Here is a 21,352-nt window from a genome sequence, read left to right as displayed (position 1 = left end):
GAAGCAAATACCGCATAATGATTTCCATTCCCTCTGTATTCCTTGTTTAGGCCCAGACCACGACGTCTCGGTCTGTCGCTTTTGTGCTACATTCAACAAACACACCATTAAGCGTCGGGCGGAGTTCGCCCAGCATTATTTTGGCAAAACATTTAACAATATTATGTCGTCAGATACTCTGACTCCAGTTTTGTCTAAAAAGCACAAAGATAAGGACCAACACACGAGGTCCACGGCCTCTACCGACACCACGTCAAAGCCGACTACTCGTGGTCCGGTTCTCAGCGAGGCACCTACGCAGCCCCTGACTACCGACGACACTTCATTGGCGGTGTCTCCTGTGCCCGAGGTCGCAGGCTCCTCGGCCCACACCCCGACTACAGATACCGAAGCCACTCTTGGCATTGAATCTCAAAATGTGGACAGGTCTACCTCCTCTTAAGGTGTCTTCAGACCTTCCTCTTCTTTTTCCATCAAGGCTTTCACTAAGTCCAAAGCAGCCATGTATTCTAAGAGACAAGCTACACAGGGCCCATCTCCAGGCCCCATGCCTAAAAAACAGATGCTTAAAATGGCTGAGGATTTAATTACTGTTATCAGGGGTTCTCAACCCCCTCCGGACAAAAGGCCCAGAGTGGAGGAAGAATCCCCCTCCTCTGATCAGGGCTCCATTATTTCAGAGCACTCTGATGATCAGGAACATTCTTACTCCCCTTTTGAAGACTCTGATGCAGATGAGTCCATTCCTTCTGTATCCCCCCCAGAGGATTACTCATTTGGGGAAACTTTGCATACCTTAAGGGAACACTTCCACTGGGAAGGCCAAGATTATTCAGATTCCAAGAAAAGGCTTAGGGAATTTCTCTTGCTACCTCAGCACAGGCCTCTGGCTATACCTCCTGTCTTGGACATCCTAGATGATGTTTACTCGGAGGCCTGCCTTAACCCTTATTCTCTACCTCCAGCCCCAGTCAAGCCTGACAGGTACTACAGGGTTCCTGACTCACACCAATTTCTATACAAAAACCATGCTGCTGACCCAGAAACCATCTCACAGGGCCCCAAGGGAATTAAGGCCTCCACTGCTAAAAATCCATTACCTTCAGAGAGAGATTCCAAATCTTTAGAAAGGTGGGGAAAAAAGGTATATACCTCGGCTACCTTAACCATGAGGGCATTAAACTGTCAGTTCCATATGCTAAAATACCAACAGTTTTTGTTATCACAATTGAAAAGTAAAATGTCACAACCTGAACAACCAGACTTGAAGGAGTTGCAGGATTTGATGCATAGTGCAGAAGAAGTGGGTAAGCATACCTTACAATGTGGTTTTGATGCTCTAGAGGCCTCATGTAGAGCTGCTGTTACAGGATCAGTCATACGTAGAAATGCCTGGCTCAAGGAACAAACCTTGCCAGATCATGTCAAAGCAAAATTACTAGATGCCCCTCTACAAAAGGATGTATTATTTGGTGCTAATGCTGAGGAGGTATTAAGGTAAATGGAGGAAAAGGCTAAATCAATGCAAACTGTGAAAGATTTTCTACAGGTACAACCCCCACGTTTCAGTAGAAATTGGCCTTCCAAAAATTGGTCCTTTCCAGTCACGGACAGACCCCAAAGAGGTAGATACAGGCGCCCGAGGGGCAGAGGACAATCCCAAGGATCGTTTAGAGGCAGACAATGGCAAGCTCCTACACAAAGAGGTGGTGAGGATAACTCGCAACCATTCAGAAAGCAAGCCCAATGACTTTCCCCTTTGCATGCCAAGCAGGACTCAAATGGCAGCACCCTTAGGAGGAAAACTGGCATTATTTTCAAAAAATTGGCATATTGTCACAAAAGACAAATGGATCCTGGACATTATAAACAGAGGCTACAGATTCCATTTTCACACCCTTCCAAAATGAGAGGCATGCCAAACCTGCCACACAATCAAAGGGCAGAGGCACAAAGGCAAATTACAGATCTCATAGACATGAAAGCTATTCAAGAGGTACCTATGCACGAACAAGGTCAAGGTTTTTTTCCAGACTATTCCTGGTACCAAGGAAGGGAAAAGATTGGAGACCTATTTTGGACCTATCCATCCTAAACACATTTCTACTCGTACCAAAATTCAAGATGCTCACTCTACAGCAGCTTCTTCCCATGCTGGGCAAGGAGTCTTGGCTGGTAACATTGGACCTCAAGGAGGCATACCTGCATGTCCCAATCAGACAAAATTGCAGAAGATACCTCAGATTTCTTGCAGGTTCAACCCATTATCAATTCTCTGCATTGCCCTTTGGCTTATCTACTCCACCCAGAGTATTCACGAAATGCCTGGCATCAGTAATTGCCTACTGCAAACTTCAAGGGATACAAATATACCCCTATTTGGACGACTGCCTGATCCAAGCGGACAGCAAGCACATTCTTCTGAAACATCTGGCTTATGTAATAATGTTGTTGAACTCTCTGGCATACACAGTCAACAAAAAGAAATCAAGACTAATACCCTCTCGGAAAATAATTTCCCTGGGTGCCAACTTGGACACAAACACCCAGATGGCCTACCTCATGCCAGAGAAGCAGGGGCAACTAACTCAATACTTCAGAGCACTAGCAAATTGCACCAGGCTGACTGCAAGGAAAATCCTGCAGGCTCTGGGATTCATGGCATCTTGCATCTTACTAATCCCATGTGCAAAGCTGCATATGAGGAAACTTCAGTGGTACCTGAAAAACCTATGGTCTCAACACAGCCACAGTTTGGAAACAATAATACCACTAATTCCATGTCTTCAAAAGGAATTTCTGTGGTGGGCTCAAGCATGCCAAACAAACACAGGTCTTCCATTCAGCAAGCCTCAAGCAAATCAAGTCATCACAACAAACGCCTCGGACTACGCCTGGGGGGCGCACATGACAGATCTGTGCATTCAGGGCAAATGGTCCCAAAAAGAAAAGCAGCTTCACATCAATCAAAAGGAAATGCTAGCAGTAATAAATGCTATTATAGCTTTCAAAGACCTTCTGCAACCAGGTCAACTATTGATAAGAACGGACAACACCACAGTTATGTGGTACATAAACAAACAGGGAGGAACACATTCATACCCCCTATGCAGACTGGCCATGTCACTTTGGAACATGGCCATGGACTTATACAAATTGAACTACAAGCACAGTACTTGCCAGGCAAGGAAAACACGCTGGCAGACAACCTAAGCAGAAATATGACAGATCCACACGAATGGAAGTTGCATCCAAAAGTTTTTACAGAGATAATCCAAGCATGGGGAAGGCCAGACATAGATCTCTCTGCCTCCCACAAAAATGACCAATTGACAAAATTCTGCTCCAGGATTTTCCATCCAAAGGCCTGGAGAGTGGACGCTCTCTCTTTCAGTTGGACATCAATAACAGTTTATGCCTTCCCATCTCTTCCTCTGCTGCCCAAAGTTCTATTGAAAACCAGAGCAGACAGACCAAAGATGATTCTCATTGCTCCAGACTGGCCAAGACAACACTGGTACCCACTCCTGAGGAGCCTGACGCATTCCCCACCATGGACCCTGCCTCTAATGCCTCTTCTCCTGACTCAGAACAGCTTCAAAACTCTTCACAGCCAGCTAAAAACACTCAATCTAGCCGCATGGAAGATTCCTTAGCATCACAGCAGACCGTACTCTCCAAGGAGGTGCAGGATGTCATTTTGGAGTCCAGAAGGCCGTCAACTAGAAAAGCTTACTCCGCAAAATGGAAACGGTTTTGTGTCTGGAATGAGAAAAAGGGCCAGGATCCTGGAAAACTGAATTTACCTCAAATACTACAGTATCTAGCTGAGCTGCTAAGCAGTAGACTTTCATTCTCCTCCATCAAAATCCATGCCTCAGCCATTTCTGCAGAATACAACACTGATCCACCCTTATTCTCTCACCCTCTCTTAAGACAGTTCCTCAGAGGGGCTAAGAATCTAAAACCCCCAAGGAAACAACCAATACCTGCTTGGGATCTCAATTTCATTCTGGAAAAACTGACCTTGCCTCCCTTTGAGCCAGCTGCCTCATCAGATTTGCAATATTTGTCCTGGAAAACAGCTTTTCTCCTGGCTATTACCTCAGCTCGTAGAGTTTCAGAACTACAAGCTCTCATGGCTGTGCAGCCTTTTATCATCTTCCATCAGGACAGAGTTTCCTTAAGAACAAATCCGTCCTTTATGCCAAAAGTGGTATCCAGGGTAGCTTTGAATCAGGCCATACACTTACCTACCTTTTATCCTAATCCTCAAAACAAAGGGGAGAGATTACTGCATTCCTTGGACATCCACAGACAACTGCGTTATTATTTGGACAGAACAAAGCCTTTCAGAAAATCAGAACAGCTCTTTGTGTCCTATGCTATAGGAGCTCAAGGAAAGCCAATTTCCAAACAGACAATCTCAAAATGGATAGCCCACTGCATACGCTTTTGCTATTCTTTTCATGGCAAAACTGTACCTACAGGCATCAGATCTCACTCCACAAGGGCCACAGCTACCTCTGCAGCTTTCCTCAGGGGAGTTCCTACCAAAGATATTTTGGAAGCAGCCACTTGGAGTTCTGTGCATACCTTCTCCAAGCACTACCACCTACCATTATACTCCAAAACTAGAGCAGGCTTTTTGCCACTGCAGTCTTGCAGGGCGTCCTGGCTCCTCCTAGTTCCACCTAGTGCCTACCACCCCTTTCTTAGCTTTGGGATTCTTCCCATCTGTTATGACTGCAGCTGTATGCACGGTGAACATAGTACAGTTTTGTCCCTACCATAAATGTAGATGTTCGAGTGCTAATACAGCTGCAGTCCAGGTTTCCCTCCCTCCTTCCCCTCTTGGGACAGGCCTATTGGCTAACACCTCCTCATACAACCTGATTGGGGTATTCATTTATGATGTATTTGCTTGCAACTACTGTATTTTGATTATATTGCATTGCTTTATTACACAAATTTATGTATTGCCTTCCTTCTGGGGGCACCTGACATCTGGGGCAAGAAAAACTGAAGAAAATGGCGTCGGCTGGTTCCTTTATACCCCTGTCGCACTGACGTCAGGGAAGAAGCGACGACAACCGACGCCGGACCTAGACTTTGGAATTCGGCCAACCGAGGACCCGCCTGACGGCAGGAGAACCCATCTGTTATGACTGCAGCTGTATTAGCACTCGAACATCTACATTTATGGTAGGTACAAAACTGTACTTTGCACTGCCACCTCTGATACCAGAGCAATGTTTTAATCTTTCTATTCCCGCACTGCACACTAGCATTATCTGGTGCAAATACATCAGAGAAGTATGCAAGCGATACACCACCCAAGCATCATTTGCCGTGCAGAATGTACAAGTATGCATACCAAATTTCTGTGTTTCCAAGCATCGGTGTTACTACACTACTACTGAATAAAATGAACAGCACTCAGGCTGGGGGAAGGACAAGAGAGCCATGACATCACAGAATGGGTGAGTCTTATTATTTTCGTTAGAATCAGATGACGGCTGTGGTGTTGTCACTTTTGGGGAGGGAACTGATTAAAAAAAAAAAAAAAAAGTACCTGCACTGCCTGGCCTCGATGATGTCAGTAATTGGGCGACTCCAGCAAGCTTTATTCAAACGTGAGAGAATCATTTTGTAAGTGAAACCATCACAGTATGAGAAGGTATGCTTCTGTTACAGAAGTAAGGGGAATTATAAAAATTGTAAATGCTTTATTGTTGTTGCTTTACAGAGGACAATGTAAATAGGGAGGAAAAGGGCCGTGAAGTTGAGGAATACATTAGAGAAACCTGTTGTACTCCTTTAAGATCAAATTAGAGGAAAGAGAGAGATTAAATGGCAGATTCTTTTAAATACAACTGCACACCCTGGCATCAACGACAATATTTCTATCAAGTCATTACTTGAAGCTAAAATATAAACTATGGAAATATTTTATTCTCTTTACTTATTTATTTAATAATTAAATTCTACATATTTTTTATACATTGGTCTTCAAAAACATTACGTACTAAATATGCATTCTATGATTGGTTTTAATGTATTAAATATTGAGGCACTTTATGTAATTTATATGTTTTTAATATGCAAGTGCACTTTAAACCAGCCTTTGAAGTTTAATTGATTTTTCATTTGGATTGGTTGCTTCTACTTGAACCGGTTGCAGTTAAGTATATAACCCAGCTGACAATTTCATTTGGTGTTCTGATGAAGTCTACACACTGTAGATGAAAGCGCTTAACCAGTATATTCATTTGTATTTTCAACAGTAAAGAGTTTATATTTTTAGTCTGCTTCTAGTTCGTGTTATATTTAGATTTGGGATTGTGATACAATTACAGCGAACGTCTTGTATTTGTGAACTTTCTAAGTTTGTAAGAGCAATCTTTAAGATCTGTCCCTATTTGTCCTCCCATCATTTTAGGCTTTGTCCAGATTTTTTGCTCTAAGAGGTATGTATGACAGGAACATTTTTATCTTACTGAAAGTTCTGACACACATCGAGTAACTGTTTCAGATCATGCACCAATAAAAACTAAGTTAAAGATATGGTCTAATGAAGTAAAAATGAGGCACTTGTGCTTTCCTATTTATCTGTTAAAAAGAGTGGAAGTTAAGGAATAAGGGAAATGATTTGAGAGTTATTAGGGAAGATAGAAATTTCTTCAGTAGGGATAGAGAATGGTATAAAATGAAAATGGAATTTAAAAACATGGTAGAAATAAGAGGAAAAGTTACCGTGAAAAACGTAATGGGAATTGGTTAGCAGGGTTGACAAAGGCTAAAATAAGCAGAATACAGGGATGCTTTATAGAACAAGAAGAGGAGCAACTTCAGAGGGCTAATGGGAAAATATGGAAGTATTTTGATTAATATGCGTGTATTTAGGTTGCTGTTAAGCAACTATTTTTGATCACTCCAGAGCACACAAAACTTTACCACAGTGACATTTTGCAACAAAAAGTAAAAAGGGTTGCTCCCAAATTTGGGGATCCTGTAAGAAGAAAAACAACCAGAGATCTTATAGAGGTATTGGAGAGATTTTGGAAATAAGAAAATTTGTATAAAGTAAAGGAATGTGGAAGCCAAGAAAAAGCACAAATGGTGACCTGTATGGAAGATTTATGTCATGGTTAGGCAGAGATGATGTTAAACAGTAGCTAAGATGAGAGAAAAACCATGCTTGAGTAATCAGTTGACACAGAAGGCTGCAGAACAGACTGATATTCCTGATGATGATTATAATTTGGGAAGGAAGACCGTGATAAAGATCTGGAAGGATTTGTATAACAATATTTTAAAAGTGGAAGAAGTGGGCTATATTACTAAAAGAGGGTGAGGACTTTTCAGACCCAGCTTCATATAGACTTATTTCAATTGTAAACCATGGTTATAAACTGTCTGTACTAGCTAAGAAGATGGCAAGGATGTTGCGAAAATTGATAGATATTGATAAATCTGGTTTTGTGGAGAGCAGGCAAGCATTTGGCAACTTTAATAGAACAATGATGATCCAGATAGAATTAATGTGTGTAAGAAAACACCACTCTTATTGTTTGGTCTTGATGAAGAGAAAGTATTTCATAGTGTCAGTTAGGATTTTATGAGTAAGAACAGTCATAGCCTTTGCATTCCCTGATAGAATAGTAGGGGTTAGTTAAGAGGATGTATGAAAAGTCAGTCAAGAATTGAAATGGGTAGGTTGTTTGAACAGTGGAACCAGACAGGAGTGTTCTCTTTCCCTATGTTGTTTGTTTTATATTTAGAGCCATTTGCAGAGAAAATAAAGGTTTGTCATATTTAAGGATATAACTAGTACAGTAATAATAACAGTTTGCTTTATTTGCAGAGATTACTTTGTTCCTTAAGTCCAGAAAATAACATTTCGGTGTTGTGAAACATTTTGAGATAGTTTCAAGACTTTTCTGGATGTAAAATAAATGACAATAAAACAAAGACTATAACAGTAGTCTATCACTTGATATAGGCAGATTAAAAAATTTTTTTTTTTTTACATTCATGCATTGTACAGTGCATATGTTTCCTTTCTTTTTAACAGTTATTCACTCCTGCGTAAGTTGCCCAATTGCTGCCTTACCTTAGTCTTTACTCTTCCTCTCGGACATTGTTCTGCATGTGTTGTTCCCACAAATTTCAAGTGTTTGTGTTGATCTTTACAACATTCAGTACTTCAGTTACAGCTGGTTTAGATTTTGGTTTCCATTTTTTTCTAGCAAGTGCTTTTTTGGCAGTCAGCATTAAACTTGGCGAGGCATTACTTTGTTAATGCAATTTAGATCACATTTCTGAAGGAACCAACTTTCTGGCACAGACACAGCAGATGTGTGCTGATGTCACGACTGGTCCTGCTTTAGTGCATCAGAAATGTATTTTCTGATAATGGTATAAAGCCTCAGTGTGACCTCTTATGCCTCTCAGACCAGTGCCATAAGTAGTAACTTATTTTCTGTGATTCCCCCTCTGAGATAGCAATCCATGTATTAATCCATAAGTGGCTTCTATCTGTCCAGTATTCTTTTCTTCCCTTTCCATTCATTCAAAAGTTTACGTAGAAACTGAAGTTGAACAAGACAGAGGTCATGCTCATAACTTCATTTTGGCTATGGCCTTCCCTTGCTTTATCCTCAGTTACAGAAAATACTCTGTAATGAAAGGAGTTCAGAACCATGATAATTTACATGGACCTGTACGTCATCAAGTTAACTACTATTTTTTTTTAACAAGCAACGTCTGTATTAAATTATCACTTATGATCATAATACTTCTATATAAATGAAAACAAACCATATTGACATTTTTATTTGCAAACATTATATACATCATTTATAATCTGTGTAGCCATTGTCAAACATTACATAGCTCATTTGAATCTTGCCTTCTTTTATACCTCATTAAGATCCCATTTCCAGTTGTTTTATCTGTGTTACTATATTCACTACTTCTAGTACATTTGGTTTAGACATTGATTTCCATTTTCTAGTAATTGCTTTTGTGGCAACCACCGTAATTAGACTCAGCAAGGCCTTACTATGTCTAGGCAACCCTGATTCTGTATTACAGCTCAAAAAATCTTCTCTTTAGTTATACCAATTTCCTCACCAGGTATTTCTGATAGTCTGCAGGGAATTTTTAAAGTCTGCCAACTCATTGCACTCCTGGAAAATAGGTTCCCAATTACCTTTCTTCCCCATCACACATCCAGCAACATTTGCTTTTTACCTGTGGAAAAATTCTTTGGAGTCCATTTGGAGTATAAAACTACCCATCTAATCACTTCCAAACAAAGATCTCAAGTCTTATAGACTTTGTTGCATATTTGGGAGACGTATATCACCCCATTGTTTCTTTGTGAATTAGTTATCCAATCTGTCTTCCCAGTCCTTTCTAACCTTCTCTGATTGATTCTTATAGTTAGCATGCAGTATTCTATGTGCTCTACTAATTATCACTTTTTTAATAGCAGCTTCTCTTGTAGATTCTACTAAAAACTCTTACCAGTGCTGGTCTTTCACTTAGGATCCCCCTATTTCTTTCTCTTCGCCTGTACTCCATCAGTCCTTCATAGGGAAGACAATCTCTAGCCTGCAGTCCAAATAAATTCTTGGCCTCCTCCCATTCTATTACCTTTCCTGCTCTAATTATTTTCCACCAATACCTTGTTTTTTTTTTTTTTTGCCAGTTTTCTCCAATAGATTCCAGCCCCCTCTTGCCTATTGTCTCTGTCCCTAATTGCAGCAATCCCTATGAACTACTTTTTTCTTGAGTTCTAATGATGGCTTGGATTGCAGCCCACTCTGATTGGTCATCAATATTCTTACTTCTGCCCCAAATTCCATTGCCAGGAAATTGTATAGGAGCAGTGGACACTTTTTTGTTTGGTTTTATTGTTTGAAAAACAATATTTTTTTCATCTGTGGTTTTATGCAGTCCAAGTCTCCCTTGCTCAATTCTTTTACTGCAGGATGATCTGTGTCTTCTTCAAAGTTCCTTTGGCTGCTGTCATTAATTTCTACCAAAGTTTTCAAAATTCTTCCTTGGCTTCTATAAAAGTTTGTAAATCTTTTTGTTATCAGACCACCCCTTAGGGAAGCCCATTATTTCTCTGTGAGATCTACTTTTTGTTCCATAGAAACTCTCAGTACTCTCCTTTGAGCCCGAGTGCAGTTGACATTTTTTCCTTGTAGCCATCACTTCAGCAAAAACAGCTTTGGAGTTTTAGGCTTTGTTCATTAATCCTCCGTACCTGGCCTTTCACAAAGACAGGGTAGTCCTGCAAACCATTGCCTTCTTTGTGTGGATAGCAGTAGGGGATAACTTCAATTAGTCTGTTCATTTTCTGATGTTCATTCCAATTTGTGATAACAAAGGAAGGTATTTACTGCATTTTAATAATATGCAAAAGGCTTTAGAAAGGATGTGCATTTGTTTATATTATGTTCTTCTTAAAAAAATGGATAAGAAAGTTTCCAGTTCACGTTGTCAAGGTTGTTGTCTGATTGTCTCAAAGTTTGTTATGAAAAAATAGTAACATGCTCGCATTTGAGCCAGAGATTCGTGCCTCGAAGGCTGTCGCTACTTCACACACTTTTTTTTTTTTTTTTTTTTTTTAAGAATACCTCCATAGGTGATAAATGCAGCTGCAAAGTGTGCTTCTTTAAGAAATTTCACAAGACATTAAAAACAGAGTATTGTGTTTTGTGTCTTGGCCCTCCTTTGGGTTGCAGTTATTCCAGGAATGCTTTCATGAGGCCACCCAGGTAAGTCTTGTAGCGACTCTGATCTAGTTATTGAGAAGGATGAACCAGAGCATGTTAGATATGAAAGTTGTAGGCTTATCATAAAACTAAAGCTATTTGGCTGTGGTTTATCTTCCTCCGTGTTCATACCCTTCTTCCCCTGGCCTGGTGGGGGTTGCCATTGTGCAGTATTATTGACATATTGAGCATGTGCTGTGCCACTCTTAGGAGTGGTTTTATCCTAGACTTGGAAAGAGGTGGCAAAGTAATGGCCTTATGGGAAAAGTGATGGAGCTAAAGTCTGAGAGAGTTTTATTGCTGCTGAACAAACTGAACTTTTTTATTTCTGTACTAGTGGTTGAGGAGGAGGAGGATCCATTACCATGGTAGATCTTTTATGTTAAGTAGAAAAAATTAATTATGATTTCCACCATCAGAGTACCTTCTGACTGAATCACATTTTCTAACAGGTTAGTATGTCCTTTCATTTTATTTCTTTTTTCCTGTTGCACTTTACAGCTTGGTTTTAGATTTAGGTGGTATGGATGTGCCTCTCCTTTTATGGAAGGTGCTTAATTGACACCAGCATCTGAGAGCAGTTAATAGGAGGAAATAGTTCCATAAGCAAACTGTTTTGATGTTGAAAGCTGTTGAGTGCCATAGAGAGTAGGAAGAGTTAAGTCTTGTAGCTGGCTAATAAAGCACCTCTAGAAGGTAACTTTTACTAGACTGTGTTTAAACTAAGCTAAAGTCTGGTAGAGTTCATTGTCCTCAGGTTATTTGCCCATTATTTTTGTTGGTAATGGTACTTCAGAGGAAATTGTTACAGTACGTTTGCAGTATTAACAATTGTGAAATTTTGAGCTTGGCATTTAAAATCGTGTACATTCACCATGCATGCCGTCAGGAAATGGAAGCATTAAGTAGTAAACTTGTTTGAGGAGGGGAAGCCTTATTCAGACTGGCAAGACTAAATGCTTCACTAAAACTATTGGTGTTATTGTGTGTATATGAGTGGGGTGTGTCTGTGCACACAGTTCTGTAAGGCACAACACTTACATTCTACAGTTAATATTGGAATTAAATGATTTAATTTAAGGCATTCTTTTTTAGTACTTGTATTTCAGAGTTAATAAGTTACTCATTTTCTTCACTTCATAGAATGCTGTTTGTAAAGAAATTATTCCAAGTGGTGAGTTTATCAACAGTAAACTAACAGCTAAAGCAAATCGACAGCTGCAAGATCCTCTGGTTATCATGACAGGGAATATACCAGCATGGCTAACGGAACTTGGAAAATCATGGTATAAAATAAATATTTTTTTTAATGTACAAAAGATATGAAACTGATAAACACATTGTTCAAGCAGTAGGGTGGGAGTGGTTCTAACAGAATGTATTTATCACTTAAAACATTAGCAAACATGCATTAATATCAAAGACAAACCGCATCACCATGTTTTCAGTTACATACATTATATATGACATGTTCTTTTTTTATAACTATCATCAGTCCAACACTGCATAAATTGCTCCATTCCTGCCTTACTTTAAACCTCACTCCTCCTCCTCCTGAACATTCTTCTGCATGTATTCTCACATTTTCTATTTCTTTCTTTGTAATTTGCTTCTTCCCTTTTCCAAAGATCCCATTTCCAGTTCTTTTATCTCTGTTACAATACTCAGTACTTCAAATACAGTTGTATTAGACATTGATTTCCATTTTCTAGTAATTGCTTTTTTTTGGCAGCCACCAGATTAAACTTAACAAGGCCTTACTATGTCTAGGCAATTCATATCCGGTATCTCAGCTCAAAGGACTCATTGTCTTAGTTAAATATATTTGCTCAATTAATATTTCTGACAGAGTACTCTGTAGGGACATTTTAAAATTTGCCAACTACATGCTCAAAACATATGTTCCTAGTTACCGCTTTCTTCCCCATCACACCTACATTTGCCATCTACTTAAGGAAAAAAAATCTTTGATGTCTACTTGGTGTGTAAAAATACCTATACAAACATTTCCAAGCAAAGATCCTAAATCTTATAGACTTTGTTGCATACTTAGGAGCCATACACATGCCCTCTCATTTTTCACTTTTAAATGTTTTATCCAGTCTGTTTTCCCAATCTTTTCTAACCTTCCCTGATTGATTCTTATAATTAGTGCAGTGTTTCATATGCCCTACTAATTATCCTTTTTTGTCAGCTTTTCTACTAGATGCAGCTAAAAACAATTAACAGAGCAAGTATTTCACTTAGGATTCCCTTATCCCTTTCTCTTTGCCTATGCTGTGATATCAGTCCCTGGAAGGGAAGACTGTTTCTAGCCTGCAGTATAAATGTCGTCTTTGCCTTGTCCCATTCTTGTTACATTTCCCTCTGTAGTTTTGTTCCCAATACCTTGGTTCCTTTGCCATTTTTCTCCAGTAAATTCCACCCCATTTTGCCTATTACTCTGTACTCCTTGCATTCATCCCTGTAAGCAAAATCTCCTTTATTTATTCTCATCTTGGTTTAGTTTTTAGAATATTTTCTGTTCCTTTGAGTATAACGTCCTGAATGGCTGCTGTTACTTTCTTTAAGGATCTGCAACCAAAATCCCACTTTCTCATTATTTTCCCCCCCTGCTTCATCATCATCCCTTTCCACTTGGAATTAAAACTTTTGCTCATTTTATGTATGAGCCTTAATTGTGCAGCTGTAAAATATCCCTTTGAATCGTATAATCCTAATCCACCTTGTTCTGTTGAAAGGATTAACTTATTCCACTTAACCCTTGCCATATTCCCCTCCCAGATAAATTCCTTCAACTCTATTAATTATCCATCACATCTCCTGTGGTTGATAAAAATATGCTTCACCTGTATTTAAAACTAAAGGGACTACAGATATTTTGACTGCTTGTGTCTTGCTATCCATTTCTGTAAACCAAGAGCTTCTAGATTTTCAGTTTTTGTGTTATATTTTGTTTTCTTTCCACATTATGTAGCTGCCATAACAGAAACCTTTTTAATCTGTAATCCTAAATACTTCATTTTATCGTGTCCTCATAAATATGGGTATCATTGAACCAATTCATTAATGGGTACATAATTTACGGCTATAACCTTTGCTTTATGTTCATTAATTTTTATATCACGAAAAGACTTGAAACTGTTTCAGAATGTTCCACAGCACTGAGATGCCCTGTTCGGGATTCATCAGATACAAAATTATATCAACTGCAAATAAAGCCAACTTTTCTTGATTACCATATCAGTTATATCCTTGAATTTCTTTGCCAGTTGCTCTAAGTATAAAGCAAATAATAAAAAGGAAGGAGGAAATCACTGCCTGGTTCCTCTGTTCAGACACAACTTATCAGGGAAGAATACTCCCAGTATAATTCTTGCTTCCAGTCCTGCATACATTCTCCTAACTAAACCTTATTATTATATCAGGGAATGCAAATGCTTGCATTACCCTACTCATAAAATTCCTGCTTACTCTGGTGTGTACTTTCTCTGCATCAAGACCCATCAACAACGGTGGTATTTTCTGACATTTTTTTTCTCTCCGGATCATAATTGTTCTGTTAATGTTGTCAGATATTTGTCTCCCTAGCACAAAGCCACCTTGGTCCATATTTATCAATTTTAGTAACACCTTTGCCATTGTTTTAGCTAAAAGAGACATAATCTTGTGATAACCGTGCTTTAAAATTGAAATGGGTCTGTATGAAGCTGAGTTTAATGGCTCTCTACCATCTGTAGGTATTATAGCCACCACCGCTTTCTTACAAGATGTTGCTGCTTATCTCTTTCTTTTACCAGTACTGTGAAACAAAATCTTCCAAGTCTTTCTTCCTTTCTTTCCCTCCTAACGTCTAAATGTTCACAGGAATACTGTTCCTGGAGACTTTCATACAGATTGTTTTTATCTCATCTCCTCCCACCTTAAAGGTTAATCATTGAGCATTATCTGCCTCTAACCTTGGCATATTTAACTTTCTCATAAATATTTCCATTTGTGCTCTTTCATAATTTCCACATGCTTCTGCTTTATACAGATTGTCATAACATTTCTGGAATATCTGCACAAGGTCATTGGTTATTTTCCTGTAATAGGTTTCCTAAGATGTTCATCGTGTTTCACTGTTGCAGTCATTACACTTGGGTTATCCTGCTGGCAGGCTACCCGCAGTCGGCCTGAATTCCAAAGTCCTGGTCCGGCATCGGTTGCTGTCGCCTCTTCCCTAACGTCAGTGCGCCATGGGGTATTTAAGGTGCAGCCAACGCCATTTTCTTCAGTCTTTCTTGCCGCACAGTGCCCAAAGCAAAAGCAGTTCTCAAGTGCCGGTCAGCCGACTCCTGAGATTTTCAAAATTGAATTTCAGAACCGAAGTCTTCAATAAAGCTAAGTACCCTGTTGGGGAAACTTTTTTCTTGCTCCAGACCGATGTCAGTAAAAGTTAACAAATGTATTTCTTGTGGGAAGCAAATACCTCATAAGGATTTTCACTCTTACTGTATTCCTTGCCTAGGCCCTGACCACAACATTGCTAGTTGTCGGTTTTGTGCTAGATTCAACCAACGCACTATTAAGCGTCTGATTGATTTTGCTTTACATTACTTTGGCCGAAGGTTTAACTACATAATGCCGTCGGAACAACCGACCGGAATTCATAAAAAACGCAGAGACAAAGAAAAGGACAGGCATCCAAGGTCCAAAACCGACGATGAAGCCTCTTCTAGGCCAGTCGCCGGTTCTCAGTGAGGCGCTTTCGCGGCCCCTGACACCCGCTACCTCAGAGCCACAGGCCGCCTCCGACTCCCACGTGGAGACAACTAGGCCTCTGGAAACTCAAGGTATTGGGCCTATGGAAACTATTCCCTCAGATGGATCTGGAGCCGCTGAGCAGGCATCGGCTTCTGAGGGTGTTTTCAGACCTACACAGCTTGCTATCAAGTCCACTACAGCAGCCAAGGCAGTCTAAAACACCACTAAAGACAAAGAAACAAGTACAGCATTCTCCTGGACAGTCATCCAAGCCAAAGAAACAGATGCTTAAAATGGCCAAGGACCTAATTACTTTGATCAGGGGTTCCCATCCCCCTCCTGATAAAAGGCCTAGGCAAGACACTGACTATGACTCCTCTGACCAGGTCTCTATTTCCTCTGATTCCTCTTCAGAACAGGGATATTCTCTTCCTCCCTATGAGGACTCTGATGCTGAAGAATCAATCCCTTCAGCCTTTCCTCCTGAGAATTACTCTTTTGGGGAAACCTTGCACACCATGAGGGAGCATTTCCACTGGGAGAGCCAGGATTATTCAGAATCCAAGAAAAGGCTCAGGGACTTCCTTTTACTGCCTCAGCACAGGCCCCTTGCTATCCCTCCTGTACTAGATATTGTTGATGATGTTTTCTCTGAATCCAGTTTGTCTCCTGATTCTTTACCCCCTGCACCAATCAAGCCAGATAGGTACTACAGGGTCCCAGACTCTCATATATTTCTTTATAAAAACCCTGCTGCTGACCCAGAAGCAATTTCTCAGGGTCCCGAAGGGCTCAAGGCTTTCACTGCAAAAAAATCCTGTTCCCTCTGATAGGGATTCTAGAGCACTGGATAGATGGGGGAAAAAAGTTTACACTTCTGCTACTTTAGTTGTAAGGGCTTTAAACTGCCAGTTTCACATGCTTAAATATCAACAATACATGATGTTTTTGCTAAAACAGAAAATGCTTACAAGCTCAGAATGTCCTGACAGTAAGGAAATGCAGGATTTATTGCATGCAGCTGAACATGTGGGAAAGCATACTCTGCAATGTGGTTTTGATTCATTAAAGGTTTCTTCCAGAGCCGCAGTTACAGGTTCTGTCATTGGAAGGCATGCTTGGTTAAAAGAACAAAGATTACCTGATCATGTTAAAGCAAAATTATTGGATGCTCCAGTACAGCATGATACTTTATTTGGTGTTAAGGCAGAAGAGGTGTTAAAGAAAATGGAGGATAAAGCAAAATCAATGCAGACAGTAAAGGATTTCTTACAGGTTCAGCCACCTAGATTTAGCAGGAACTGGCCTTCTAAAAATTGGTCCTTTCCAGTGTCAGACAGGCCACAAAGAGGCAGATACAGACACCCAAGAGGCAGATCTTACCCCCAAAGCTCATACAGACCTAAGCAATGGGGTGCTTCAGCCCCCAAAGGCGGAGAAGACAAATCACAACCTTATAGGAAACGGTCCCAGTGACTTCCCTCTACAAATGCCAAGCACTTACCTTTTGGCAGCACCCTTAGGGGGAAAACTAGCACTTTTCTCACAAAATTGGCACGTGATCACCCAGGACAAATGGGTACTGAATATTGTTTCTCAGAGTTACAGGTTCCACTTTCACACCCTGCCAAGGCCAAAAGGTATGCCAGACCTGCCAAAAAATCAATGGGCAGAGGCACAAAAACAAATGTCTGCTCTCATGGACATGAGAGCTATTCAAAAAGTACCACAGCAAGAACAGGGGCAAGGATTTTACTCAAGACTTTTCTTGGTACCCAGAAAGGACAAAGCCTGGAGACCAATACTGGACCTGTCAATTCTAAATACTTTCCTGGATGTTCCAAAATTCAAAATGTTGACACTGCAGCAACTTCTGCCCATGCTGGGCAAGAAGGCTTGGCTAGTTACTTTGGACCTCAAAGAGGCATACCTGCATGTCCCAATCAGACAATCTTGCAGAAGATACCTCAGATTCATAGCTAGCTCAATGCATTACCAATTCTCTGCACTTCCGTTTGGCTTATCTACTGCGCCCAGGGTCTTCACAAAATGCCTGGCACCAGTAATTGCATTTTGCAGACAAAAAGGAATTAAAATATATCCCTACTTGGACGACTTCCTTATTCAAGCAGAGAGCAAGGACATTCTACTAAAGCATCTGGTGTTTGTAAAAAGATTATTAATTTGCCTAGGGTACACAGTAAACGAAAAGAAATCGAAACTAGTGCCCTCTCAAGAGATAATATTCCTGGGTGCAAGCTTAAATACAACTGCCGAGATGGCTTATCTCACGCCAGACAAGCAAAGGCAACTGACTCAATACTTGGGTGTCATGGCATCCTGCTAATTCCATATGCAAGACTGCATATGAGGAAGCTACAGTGGTATCTAAAAAGTGTTTGGACTCAACATTGCCACAGCCTGGAAACAATAACAACTCTTATTCCCTGCCTGCAACAGGCGTTTCGATGGTGGCCACTGGTCTGTTACCACAACAAGGGACAGCCTTTCACCTTACCCACAGCCAGGCAGACACTAACAACAGATGCATCGGATTATGCCTGGGGGGCACACATGGCAGGAAAATGTATTCAGGGCACGTGGCCCGTGGACCAAATGCATCTTCACATCAATCAAAAAGAGTTGCTAGATGTACAGAATGCCCTGACAGCCTTCAAGGATCTACTACATCCAGGACGACAACTACTAAAGACGGACAATACTACAGTTATGTGGTACATAAGCAAGCAAGGGGGCACACATTCCTACCCCCTCTGCAGGCAAGCCATGACTTTGTGGAACACAGCACTGACCTACCAAGTACATCTACAGGCACAATTTCTGCCAGGAAAGAAAAATACTTTGGCAGACGAACTAAGCAGAAACCTCATTGACCCTCACGAGTGGAAACTAAATCCACAGGTCTTCAGCATGATAACAAGGAAATGGGGATGCCCAGACATAGATCTTTTTGCCTCCCCTCACAACTGCCAACTATAGAAATTCTGCACAAGGACTTATCACTCACAAGCATGGAAAGCGGATGCTCTATCATTCAGCTGGAAAACCCTAACAGTTTATGCCTTTCCACCACTGCCTCTCCTTCCCAAGGGGCTCCTAAAAATCAGACAAGAGAAGCCAAAAATGATTCTGATTGCCCCAGACTGGCCACGCCAGCACTGGTACCCAATCCTAAAGAGCTTGTCTCAAGGACCAGCCTGGACTTTACCTCAAATCCTCATCTTCTGACTCAACAAAACAATCAGATCTTGCACAGCCAACTCAGAACCTTAAATCTGGCTGCATGGCAGATAATATAGCCACTCAGAACACACCTCTCTCTCAAGCTGTTATGGATGTCATTTTGGAAGCCAGGAGGCCCAGCACCAGGACATCTTTTGCAGAAAAATGGAAGAGATTCTGTGCTTGGAACCAGGCACAAGGACTTGAACCACTTGTTCCAAATATTCCTCAGATTTTACAATACCTAACTGAGATGCTGGACAAAGGCCTATCCTTCTCATCAATTAAGATCCATGCCTATGTCATTTCAGCTCATTACAATACGGAACCTCCTATTTTCTCTCATCCACTGCTAAGACAGTTCCTCAGAGGGGCAAAAAACATAAGACCCCCCAAGGAGAGCACCGATACCTACATGGGACCTCAACTTTGTCTTAGAAAAGCTGACACTGCCTCCTTATGAGCTAGCCAATACAGCTGATATAAAATTTTTATCATGGAAAACTGCTCTGCTCCTAGCAATAACTTCAGCAGGAAGAGTCTCAGAGTTACAGGCATTAATGGCAGTGGAACCTTTTTATCATTTTTCATCCGTACAGGCTTTCTCTAAGGACAAACCCAACATTTATGCCAAAGGTAGTATCCAATGTGGCTCTTAACCAAACCATTCATTTGCCAACTTTTTAAAGGGGAGAGACTTCTGCCCGCTTTGAACATACACAGGCAGCTACGCTTCTACTTGGACAAAACAAAAGCTTTCAGAAAAACTGAGCAACTGTTTGTAGCATATGCTGCAAGATCACAAGGAAAGGCTGTCTCAAAGCAGACTATTTCAAAATAGATAGGACACTGTATTTGTTTCTGCTATGCACAGCATGACAAGTCAGTGCCTAAAAATATTAGGCCACATTCTACCAGGGCAGCAGCCACTTCAGCAGCCTTTCTCAGAGGAGTACCAACCAAGGAAATTTTGGAGGCTGCAACTTGGAGTTCAGTGCACACTTTTACCAAGCATTATCACTTACCTCTTTACTCTAAATCCAGAGCAGGCTTTGCCACTGCAGTTCTGCAGGGCCTCATAGCCACTCCTAATCCTGTTTAGACCCAGCCGCCCTACCTCAGCTTTGAGATTCAACCCAAGTGTAATGACTGCAACAGTGAAACACGATAAACATAGTACAGTTGTGTACCTACCATAAATGTAGATGTTCGAGTGTATTCACTGTTGCAGTCCAGGTTACCCACCCTCCATCCCCCTTTCTTTGCTGGGACTTATCTATACTTCTCTATCCTATACAACCTATGTGGTGTATTTGCTTGTAGATGAAAGTATTGTTTTTATTTTAGTGTATGTTTTTATAAGCAATATGTATTGCCTACCTTCTTGGGGGCACCTGACATCTGGGGCAAGAAAAACTGAAGAAAATGGCGTCGGCTGCATCTTAAATACCCCTGGCGCACTGACGTCAGGGAAGAGGCGACAGCAACCAACGCCGGACCAGGACTTTGGAATTCAGGCCGACTGCGGGTAGCCTGCCAGCAGGATAACCAAAGTGTAATGACTGCAACAGTGAATACACTCGAACATCTACATTTATGGCAGGTACACAACTGTACTTTTGGTGACAACCCTTTGTACTTTCTGTAGCCTAAGTCAGGATGTTAAAAGTGTTTGTGCTCTGGAGTTATGAAAAAATAGTTAACAGAAATGTTTTAAACTCATGAGTGTTATCCAGGTACTCCCTTATTTTTGTCTGTAGCAGTCTACAGTTGAGCATCATCTGTTCTGTGAGATTCCCCTTATTCTAAAATTCTTCAACCTTTGTCAGTCCCTCTAAATAATTCCTATTACTTCTTACAAAATATCTGTTTTCTTTTATTTCTATCATGTTTTTAAACTCAATTTTCATTTATTCCACTCGGTCTGTAACTACTGAAGAAATTTCTATCTTCCCTAATAACGCTTGAATAATTTCCACTACCCATTCCTTAAATTGCTCTTTTTTTAACAGTTAGGTGGGAAAGTGCCAGTGACTCATTTTTACTTCAATACCCTGCATTTTTATCTAGGTTTTTATTGGTGCATGATCTGAAATAGTTATTGGATGTGTGTCAGTGTAAAATATAATTTCTGTCGAGATGAGCCCAGTAAATGTTTTGCACCTTGGGGAATAATACATTAATTCTCATGAGTTCCTACTATTGAATCTTCCATACCAAGTATTTTCATAATTTTCTTCAGAAATCTAGCTTCTTTTGTTATATTTTCCTTTCTAGGTCCCCCAGATACATCTTCACTGTTGCAAGTTTAATTCCATACCTGTAATATTCCCTGCTGAAAGCTGATTTGTTTCTCCCAAAATTTCCATAAGCTTCATAATAACACTTTTGGTGGAATATAAATATATGCCAGCATAATCCTCCTTTATGAATAGCCTCTTGGTGCCACAAATCTGCCATTATTGTTTTTTCCTCTTCTATCACTCTTGGAGCTGCTCTAGCAATTAGTATAATTGCTCCCCTTTTCCTTTGTTCCTGATATTCTGCTAAATATCCATCCTGAAATCATT

General features: G+C 40.5%; 1 protein-coding gene across 2 annotated transcripts in view; it reads left to right on the top strand.

The window, feature by feature from the left end:
- TRIP12 (thyroid hormone receptor interactor 12) overlaps positions 1 to 21,352 on the top strand; it is a 3,849,287-nt gene that overhangs the window by 3,335,604 nt on the left and 492,331 nt on the right. For both annotated transcript variants that reach the window (XM_044071052.1, XM_044071053.1), the window contains one exon: positions 11,937 to 12,079. In XM_044071052.1, the coding sequence (XP_043926987.1) occupies positions 11,937 to 12,079 (143 nt within the window). The remainder of the gene's footprint in view (positions 1 to 11,936; positions 12,080 to 21,352) is intronic.

The sequence above is a fragment of the Protopterus annectens genome, chromosome 5.part0 (assembly GCF_019279795.1).
Source record: "Protopterus annectens isolate FY-2018-M chromosome 5.part0, PAN1.0, whole genome shotgun sequence".
Lineage (NCBI taxonomy): Eukaryota > Metazoa > Chordata > Ceratodontiformes > Protopteridae > Protopterus > Protopterus annectens.
The sequence above is the reverse complement of the archived record's forward strand: the minus strand, read 5'-3'. Positions and strand labels throughout refer to the sequence as shown.